This window comes from Bactrocera neohumeralis, chromosome 2 (genome assembly GCF_024586455.1).
Source record: "Bactrocera neohumeralis isolate Rockhampton chromosome 2, APGP_CSIRO_Bneo_wtdbg2-racon-allhic-juicebox.fasta_v2, whole genome shotgun sequence".
NCBI lineage: Eukaryota > Metazoa > Arthropoda > Insecta > Diptera > Tephritidae > Bactrocera > Bactrocera neohumeralis.
The window spans coordinates 27,076,906-27,087,754 of record NC_065919.1 but is presented as its reverse complement, the minus strand read 5'-3'; the positions used below and the strand labels follow the sequence as shown (position 1 = coordinate 27,087,754).

Genomic DNA, 10,849 nt, shown 5'->3' with positions numbered 1-10,849 from the left:
ATCGGCCCTATATATAAAATTTTAATGACTTTTGTTTGACCTTTCGATATTCTAGAAGAATACGAATTTAGAAACGAATCGAAGATAAAAACGATAACAACTGGGAAATAACAATTAAGACGACAAAGACAACGGGAATAGCATGGTAGTTTTGTTCTCACTATTAGATGTCACCTGATTCCTTCCTCTTCAAGGGTTGTCGTCTACGTTTTCGGTTTCTTCATAATGGTCAGAGCAGTCTTCACAAACGTACAATTTGTATTCAAATGTGTACTTTGCAGTTTGTAATAGTCCATTTGGGAGCTTTAGAATGCTTCGGCTGTTTCAAAACGCTTCAGACCACATTAAGAAGATTTAAAAAACTTCTTCTTAATTGGCGTTGACACCGCTTACGCGATTATAGCCGAGTTAACAACAAAATGGGGAAGGATGGAGTCATGTGTAGAAGTTCACGCAAGTGAGGAAAGTTCTCTGATCGCCATTCACTTGGGAGTGGCCAGAAACTATTCTTTTACACATGGCTCAAGCAGCTCACAACTTCCGGTCTTTGACCAAGTATCCTCTGGGTAGCCTAAGAACATCCGTTCGAAGGCAAAACATCCCCTGCTTAGGGTTGTGCGCTGGGTTTGGGACCCGCCACATAAAACGCCCCGCCAATGAAAAGGAACAACAAGCCTCGGAAGAGAAACGCCCCAAAAAAAAAAGAAGATTTAAAAAACACTGACTGAAAAAAATACTGACCGTAGCTTGAATTGTATCGAAAATATTTGAACTTTTACAAATTTTTGATACTCTGGGTAATAACCAATTTACCGGTATTATATTTCAAAGCCTGCTCGTTACATGAAATAAATATAACCGCTAAAAATTTCGGTCCCCTAAATTCAAGAATTGTATATCGTCACCTAAAATGTAAAATTACGAACATCCATTTTCATAAGTTTACGGGCGAGGAAAAACGATAATAAAAAAAGCCACTCATATTGAAAGAAAATTTGAGTTTTGGTTATATATTGGTTATATCTGACAGCGGAAGTTGAAAATTTTATGTTACATACGTGCATACATACATATATGTAGCATGATGTAGTAAATCCTAAGCAATAAAAAACTCCATTTCGATTGTTTTGATTATACGTTATTTTGCTTTTTAGGTGACGATATGTACATACATTTCTACGCTGCTTTCAAACCATTCATTTCCGAGCAGAAATAAGAAGTATATTTGGCTTGCGTTTTCTTATTTTATTAGGGTGAGCAATTTATTTACTTAATATTTTAATACAGGGTAAATAAATATTTCTTCATTGGCTGTGTGTGGGCGTGTGTTTACAGAGTATGCTTTTTTCTAATTAATTTTTTTTTCAAAATATTTTTCTTTTCGATTTCTTCTATCGACAACATTTCGCAAATGCAATTTTAATGAACTAAATGAGGAAAGTGTCGCAAGTGTAGTTGATTTATGACTGAGTACATTATTTAACTTTTTCTGCTTATCAATTATTGCTTATTGATTGCATTTTTAAACAAAATTTTAGAATTAAATATAATATAACCTAAAAACTGTAAGCAAAAGTATAGTGTATGTAAGGAAAAATGCCAAAAAGTATAAAAAGAGCTCGTGCAGCGTGAAAATGTTATGTGAGTTATTGTGTACAAAGTGTATATAGTTTTAGAATTTTTTATTTATTTGAATTTTCGTTTACTTATTTAATTTTTTTTAGTTTTGACATTCAGCAATAATATTGAGTTCTCATTTGAAAACAAATTGTAATACAATAATTAGAGTAATGCGCTGCTGTAGACAGCTTAAAAAAGCCTAAAAGCAAATACACTGTTTAACAAAATAAAAGTATTTTTTAGGTAATAGAAAAATTTTGCCAAAATAAGATTTTTTTAAAATTTGTTTGACTTTATGCAATTGCTCAATATTTTTAATAATACAGCTTAAAATACTACTAATACATTAATATAAATATTTTTTTAATTTTTTCTTAGTTAGTGAATAATGCGTAATGAACACTGTTGGACTTAAATTAATAAAAGCACAATAGTTTGCGAAATCCAAGTATCAGCAAAAAGGATATAAAATATAAAAATGAAAAATTATTTTAGGTATGTGTTTGTGTGTGTGTGTGTGTGTGTGTAATAAATTAATTAGTTGTTCGTTAAATAAACTTCTTAACATAAATGAAACTAGTTAACTGCCGGTGCTCAGCTGCTGCCCACATCCTTGTTAGTTGCGCCACTGCTGCCGCTAGCTTGCGACGTGCTAATCCCAGCACCGGTGGCGCTGTAGCTGCTGCGCTCCGAAAAGCTGGGGCTAGGTGCGCGGCTGACAGCCGGGCTGCGTGTCATTGGTGTGGCGCCGGGGCTGTGGCCGAGTGGCACGACCAATGGGCCGATGGGCTTGCGTGTGCGTGGGGCGCCGCGTGTACCCGCATATGTTGGGCCGGCTGTCTTGAGCCGTGGACGCCCAGGACCGCGTTTCACCGGCGTTGGCACGGTGGAAGTGAAGCTGGTTTCGGCAGCGCCTAAATTCGTGAGTAACGTTGAGTGCGCGCCATCTGTACGGAAGAGAGGAGAGAAAGTATTGTATTAGACACAAAGTATTTTTTAGAAGAAATTGAAGAATTATGATTTTTTCCAATGAATTTATTTATTATTTATATTTGCTGTAAACTGTGCATTTGCACATAACTCGGAGACACATTATGGCTCTTATACAACGAAGGAGATTAGCTATGCTGCGCTCCGGTAAGCGCGCCTGTATCGATATCCCTTTCGCAAATACTGAATATTTCACATTAATATCCGCTGCTATCGGCCCAGTGGCACGTACCACAATGCAACAAGCCGACAATGCGCTTACAACAATGCTAATTGCACTAAGCGGCTTATGCGTTAAACGGCGCTGGCAGCGCTTCCCCCTACGCGCTACGTGCAGGACTACAATTACAACCGAGTTTGTATGTATTTACATACAAACATGTGCATGACTCTGCTGCTTGTCGGACAGGAGTTGGGATCACCGCGGCATTGATTTCAAGGTTTTTCCACCGAAAATTACGTAAAATCATCGATAGGCATGTTGTCGCTGGTTAATCCAGGTTGCGTCATGGCATAATTTGGGCAGGAGTCGGGAAAATGGTACGCGTTTGCGGACGGACATTCCATATGTAAATAGGGGACCACGTCTGGAAGCCGACGGGTGTTTGACAAAAGCGCCGCTAATGATGATGCCGCCGCCGGCGACTGGCTTTGTTGACAAATCACGTGTGGAAGAAAGCGGAAGCGAGGCAACGAGTGTGTCTGCATACGAAATTAGTTACCATGTAGCATTCCCAACGGCGAGGAGTGGCATGTGCCACATGTCAAGCGGTGAACGCTGGCGAAATCGAGGCTACTACGTAGTGACAAGTAAATGGCTGTGTGGTGGTGGCACTAAGTGCCGCGTTGCTCGAACGCTTAACATGTCGCAACGCTTAATAGATTTTACTGGACGTGATTCGAAGCGAATGTTGAGCATAAATGTTAGCGATTTTCCTATTTCTAAATTATGAAATAGTTTTAATTCGTGTCATGACATAATGACGAAGTTGTCATCATACTACATTGGGACAAAAAGCGCACGGAAATTGTAATTAAAAAGGCTTACGGTGATTCCATTTTATCAAAATCACAAACCTACGATTGGTACAACGCCTTCAAAGAAGCTCGACATTTCGTTGAAGATGTGCCTAGTTCTGGACAACCTTCGACCTCTTCAACTGATGAAAATATTAAATAAGTGAAGGATAGAAAGTTCGACATCTCTCGCGAGTCCGTTCGAATGATTTTTGTGAATATTTTGGGCTCGACACGTCCCGATAAAGGTGAGTTTTTTTTTTTCAAAAAGAGTATAATTGTGACTGAATTTAAAGCTAAAATGCAATGAATGCCATCGATCAACCATCATATTCACCAGATTTGGCTCCGTGTGATTTTTCCTTATTACCTAAACTAAAATTGCCGCTCCGTGAAACCTGCATTCAATCGATCGAAGAGATAAAACCAAATACGCTGAAGGAGCGGAAAGTCTTCCCAAAAAGTACCTACGGAAAGTGTTTCGAGGACTTTTATCTGGTGAGGATTACTGTGAAGGCGAAAAAATAAATATTGATGATCATCCTGGGTACTTTTTTGTCACAATATATATTTTCGATTCCATTTGTTAGTATAATATATCGGAATATTCTCTGGAAATTTAATGTAAATGCGACAAATACTTTTCGAGTTAACCGATAATTAGAAAAGGGTTATCGGAACCTTGGAACCTTCGAGAGCAGGTAACCAGCTGCAGCTGCAACCAAAAATGCGTGTTGGTTTTTAAACTAATGACCACTGTAGTTTGAAAACCGCTCTGTAGCGATTCAATGAAATTTTTGGAAAACTCGACTGATCGAAAGATATTTTGTAATAACGATTTTTTATAAACAATTAACTATTAATTTTAACACTTACATATATTCAATTAACTATATTTCGAAAGCCGCTCGGCTGTTAAGAAAACTAATTTTTTTTAATGATTTGAGATGAATCTCTAAGGATTAGTGATAATCGTCGCGAGGAGCTCCGGTTCGAACTGGATCAACACATTCCGCCAAATTATTCATTTATTTTTTAATTGTCCGTCAAATCAACTCGAAATCTTTTATTAATGATGCTATGTGTTTACTTTTGGAGAATGAAATAGAAAAATTAAGTTCCTGTGAATTGTCAAGTTTCATACCGATTTGGATCTACTCTAAATCGATGAGGACTCAGTAAGCAAATATAGCAGAAAAATCATCAAAAGCGAAATACTTATTAGTTTGGTGTAAAATGTTCTTATATCCACGTTATACGTTTCCTGGTTAGAATTCGACTAACTTGAGGCTTCAAAAATACGTCCGATCCACATTATCTGTAAATATCCCACTAGAAAATCATATGACATAAGATTTAAAGCCTCAAAATAGTTTTTCTTCGACAACTTCCCCTCATCAAATAGATATATGAACCGGCAAAATTTTAGGTACAGAGAATGTGGTATAAGTATTAGGTTGTCAAAAAAGTCTTGCGGTATTTTCGCTAGTTGTCGCTGAAAGCGCGTAGTTCTCTAGTTTTATTCGTCGCATCGGGTCATGCTATACCTTTTTGGAAAGCTCATTTCACGCGCTAACACGCGTTTGATTGATTGTCGTTTCTTTTAAGTCGTTCGTGAGTTATAGCGTCGCTAAAATGGAGCAAAATAAAGAGAAAATACATATTTTACAGTACTACCGCGATAAAGGCAAAAATGCAACTCAAGCCGCCAATAAAATTTGTGCAGTTTATGGACCCGATACAGTTTCCATTTCCACCGCACAACGATGGTTTCAACGTTTTCGTTCTGGTGTAGAGGTGGTCGAAGATGTGCCACGCTCCGGAAGGCCTGTCGTCGAAAATTGCGATAAAATCGCTGAATTGGTCGAAAGAGACCGGCATAGTAGCAGCCGTAGCATCGGTCAAGAGCTGGGCATGAGTCATCAAAAATTCATTTCAATTTCAATAAAAAAAAATTCAATAAAAATACCGCAAGACTTTTTTGACAACCCATTATGATGGGGCAATCCGTGACTCTGCAATGACTCACTGCTTGCAATCAATTATATTTCCGAGCCAGAAATGGCACGCAAAAGCGGTTACACTAATTATGCACCTCGCAGAATGCACTCTGTTGCCCGGATATGCCTCAGAGCAACCCAAAGTCAAGCAAACTGAGCAATTAAAGGAAGTTATTTAATATATTTTATTCCATATACTTGCGTATCTTTGATAATATAATAACAATTTCAATTTTATCACTTTTGTAATGTCATTGATTGCTGCATATCAAAAATCTAAAAGAAAATATTTGCTTTGACTCCGCCCGATAAGGGAAAGGGTAGTCATCAGATTGTAATAATATACCCCAAAGGCATATCAGATATGCGGCAAGTGTGAGTACACAAAATAACTGTAAAATATGTCACGTATTGAGCCACCCACCCTACTTAAACTTGATATCTAACCACTGCCTGCTGACGCGCATTCAATACTCACACTTATTACACTCTATTAAACATTTAATTTTTTCTGGCAGCATTATCCCCCTCCCCGCCTTCATTCGCGAGTGTTTGAGTGTGACTCATTAACTTAAGTGCCACTTAGGCGCGTACTTAAGTACAACCAAAGCACGGTAAAGCGGGCATGCAAAGGAACAGCGGAAGCGCTGGAACGAAACCACATTTGTCAAGGCAAAGGGAAGTAAGGATTAAAATATATAAGCATAACGGAAGTGGTATAGGAAAGAGGGCGTTCAAGAATTTCGTAAAAACCACAAGTACATTTAAAAATCCTGAAAAACAGGCCGTTTAATTAATTTCGGGCGTGCCAAAAGATAAGAGCGGTGTAAAACGTGATTTTGAGAAGGATTAGCTTGAAGTGTCGGGCAATAGTAGAGTTGCATATAAGCAAGCAGGAGTGTTACATTCAAGCAATGTACTTCAACGATTACATTGAGCCTTGAGGAAGATATATTCCGGCTTGGAAAGTAGTTATAGCTCAGTAATTCCCGGTCGTCCTAATCAAGCAAGTAACGGTAACTCAATAATTGTAAAGCCTTCTGTAAAGCAACATTTATCTGATTGTTCGCAAGCATATGCGATTTGTAGGTTTACTATGAAAACGGATAAATCGGTATGACTTTCAGTTACATCTGTGCCAAGTGACACATCCAAAGTCCAATAAATTTTGTGTGCGGAGCCAAATTTTTGGTGCCGGAACATTTATAATGTCGGAAAAGGTCTTTGGTGACAATTGTTTGTCGCCAACAAGTGTTTTTGATTGGTACAAATTATTCATTGAAGGTCGGGAACGACGAACCACGTCCAGGAAGGCAATCAACATCAACTGATGATCAACACGTCAATAAAATGAAGGACTTGGTGCTTGAGAATCGACGATTAACAGTCAGAGAACTTACTGGCGTCGTTGAAACATCGGAAGGATCAGTGAAAAATATTTGGAAAATCATTTGGGCCGAAGAAAAGTGAAAGTTCGATTCGAAAACAGGGTCGCGTTAACGTCTGTGATACAATGCTTTCCGACTACCAATATGTCCTTATTACTGGCAATGAGTCTTGGATCTATGCTTACGACCCGGAAACAGACAGTCAGTCGGCCGAATATTGTGACAAAGGTAAGGCGAAGAAAAAACGTTGGCACAAGTGTATTGAGTTCAAGGGGATTACTTTGAGGGGTATGACTTAGGATTTTGAAGAATAAAATTAGTATTTTAAAATTATGAATAAAGTCTAACTATTTTTTCTGTATTTGAATATACAATGACTGAATCGGTTCTTTGATCTGATCCAAAATCGAAATTTTCCAGGCCCAAAACGATCAAAATTTGAGGTATAATTTAAAAAAACGCTGCCATTTTGTCAGAATTTATTTGTATCGTGGGTCATTGTACGGAGAATATCTTCTTATTATTATATCATTGGACGATTGTGATTCGTCGAGTTCTTAGCTTCGTAAACGGAGCTAAAAAATGCTAGAATCGAAACAGCACCGAACATGATATTTGGCAAAGCAATATTTGAGACCATTCTATTTGGTAAATGTTTCCTTTTCATATTCCTTAACATTTCGATGCGAGAATTCAACAAATCAGAGTTCATTGAAGCCGGCTCAGCCATAAATTAAAATATTATACCCTGAACAGGAAGTATTAAGCTCATTCCGAAATCTGTAACACTGAAGGAACGTCGGGGACTCTATCAAGAGTATTTATGAATGAACAGCTTGACGAGCTGAATTTGATTTAGCCATGTCCGTCTATCTGTCTATATAACGCGAACTAGTCCCTCACTAGCCCCACGGTATCATATAAATGCTTCTGTGCAAACGAAGTTAACGTTTTTCTTGTTTAAATTTATTGCGTTAGCCAACGACTTTTAACACCCATTTGCTTCCTTTGAATAAAAAAAAAATATTTACATTTTCTTAATGACCATAACCCACCTTCTCCACCTGGCGTACCGGGCATTGTTACATTTGCATTACCCGGTGATGAGATTGAACGTCCCATAGAGCCATTGCCGCCGCCACGCCTTGTGCTGCCTCGTGGCCGGCCACGCTTCGTGCCACGCGGATGATGGCGCCGACGAATGCGTCCAATATTGCCATAGTCACCAAAGAGCGCTGAAAAGATACAGAATGAGAGGAAAATAAATAATAAATAACAGCAATCAATATAATAAACCATAAAAATTGCAGAAGTGGAGTACTCACGAGCTATGGAAGATTGCCACAGAAACATATGGTGAGATATGGACTATAACAGAGTTGTGTCTCAATAGTGATAGACGACTTATGCAAGAGGAAATGGATATAAAACTGACAATTAAAAATAATAATAATTTCGATTGTAGCTTACAAAAGTTAAGGAGGGAGCCAATACGGAATGAGCCTTAAAGACAATCCAATTTTTTGGATTAAATTGTTCGACGCGCATTTTTTAACTTCGACAATTGTTTCACTGCATGATTATAATAAATATAGCGTAAAAGTGAAAGCCACATGGTGTCCGAGACATTGGACTACATATGTGAGTGGGTAGGTCAGTTCTTCCATAAAAACATCAAACATTAAAAAGAGTAATTACCGTACATAGAGGCAATTAAATATTGAAAAGGCGCCAACAGTGGAAAAACTGCCGGAAAAACTGAGCGCACCAAATAATAGCTAATTTAGCGCATGACCATTGGATATAGACTTACACATCATAAAGATTAAAAATTTCGTTTGTTGAAAGCAATTAATCTCAATTTCGAAGGACACGCGGTAGCGTACAAGAAGGACGTGTAGAATGGATGAAGAGTACAAGTAAATTATATGTTTAGACCACAGAACGCATATGGGGCAGAAATCTAATGGAAGCAAAAAATGATAAAAAAATAAAAAGCAGCTGATACCTGGCGAAGCACGAAGTTAAAAATTGTCTGGATTTCGAGTACAGTAAATTAGTATTAGGAACATAATTACAAAGGGTGAGCTTTGATAAGATAGTATATATTATGTCACCGAAAAGCAGTCAGACTATTGGTCGGTAGTCATGACTATAAACAGTTAAAATCGATTGTAATAGAGATGCGTCCCTGTAACGTTTACAGTCGAAGTCGTCGACGAACATCTTAACTAAATTTCAATTTGTCGTCCGAAAAAGTTATTTACAAATTAAATTATGCTATAGGGGTTATGTACAGGGGTTTTCAATTGTGCACTACAAAAGTATACCATATTTTTTCCTGCTCTTTTGACATTTCTCTTTAGTAAGATTTGTCATTTCATCATCGAAAGAAATACGATACAACAACGAGTTGAAATTATTAAAATTTCTACCGAAATTCGGAGTCAGCGGCCTGAACTTTAAGAGCTATTTACTTCGCCACAAGTAAAAAAAACTTTGCACAGTAGTCTTAAACAGCCTCTCAGAAGCCTCAAGGAGTTTTATTTTGGGATTTTGGTTCAACTCGTATATGTCGAAAATGAATTTTGGAAGTGGTGGAACGATGATATTCAGAGACGGTTGCACTTAGACACGAATTTTATTTGATTTTTTCGCACTTTATATATTTTTCAGATATCACGAGTTGCTATGATGACCGTCGCCATCTTGAAATGGTGTGATTGGTCAAATCTAATGGTCAAATCACAATAAATGCTTCCGTACGACTAACCTATGAAATCATCATGAATTATCTCGAATATGCCTCTTAAAAAGGGAGGCTTTCCGTGAAATATCTTTCACTCAATGCCATCAGATTCTCTTGTAATGGCGGAAAACTAGACCAGTGGCGAATTAAGAGAAGGGATATGGGGGAACGTGGTTTTTACTGTGGCAATCTTTGTGAAACAAAATGGGTTCAACGGCATGATGCAGTTATCCAATTTGCCGCGAAATTGTTGCTGATCGTCAACGATCATCGTTGATACCCATCGCAGTGATGATATTCTATCTCTAACTCATTCACTCAGCGTTATTCTTCAGAAAAAGTCGATCGATCTGGCAAAGGCATCAAATATGATAGATACACGGCTTGTAACGTTTCGAAATCGAAGACAAAAAGCTGACGAACATTTTCGATCCATTTATTTGGACACGAGAGAAATATCGGCAAAACTGAAAGTTGACGAAGGAAACCCAAGAATCTGCGGTCGACAAACAAAACGATAAAATTTCTGCGTGAGAACTTGCGAAGAATACTACAGGGTCTCAGTGTACATTCCTCTGTTGGATACAATCGGCGAAGATTTGAAGACGCGTTTTTCTCGAGAAGTATTGGATGGATTTCAACTGAGTTTGTTGCTTCCAGAAAAAGTATGTGCTTTGAAAACAAAAGACATGGAAAATCTTATTGACTGCTTGATAGATAGATTTAAAGGACTTTTGGGTAATGACAACGTCGTGCGACATTTGGAGTTCAAAGGTGAACTTGATCACTGGCGGTGTCATTGCATTTTTATACCCTGAACAGGGTATATTAAGTTTGTCACGAAGTTTGTAACACCCAGAAGGAAGCGTCGGAGACCCTATAAAGCATATATTTTAATTGTCTGTCTGTAGCCATGTCCGTCTGTATATATACGAACTAGTCCCTCAGTTTTTAAGATATCGTTTTGAAATTTTGCAAACGTCATTTTCTCTTCAAGAAGCTGCTTATTTGTCGGAACTTCCGATATCGGACCACTATAACATATAGATGCCATATAAACTGAACGATCGGAATCAAGTGCTTGT

The 10,849-nt window shown here is 37.9% G+C and overlaps 1 protein-coding gene across 2 annotated transcripts in view; it reads right to left on the bottom strand.

Annotated features, from left to right (window-relative positions):
* Window positions 1–1,230: 1,230 nt before the first annotated feature.
* Window positions 1,231–10,849, bottom strand: part of LOC126759545 (chromatin-remodeling ATPase INO80) — an 88,516-nt gene continuing 78,897 nt past the window's right edge. For both annotated transcript variants that reach the window (XM_050474421.1, XM_050474413.1), the window contains 2 exons: window positions 8,071–8,250; window positions 1,231–2,567 (listed from right to left, as the gene is read on the bottom strand). In XM_050474421.1, the coding sequence (XP_050330378.1) occupies window positions 2,215–2,567; window positions 8,071–8,250 (533 nt within the window). In that variant the 3' untranslated portion in view covers window positions 1,231–2,214. The remainder of the gene's footprint in view (window positions 2,568–8,070; window positions 8,251–10,849) is intronic.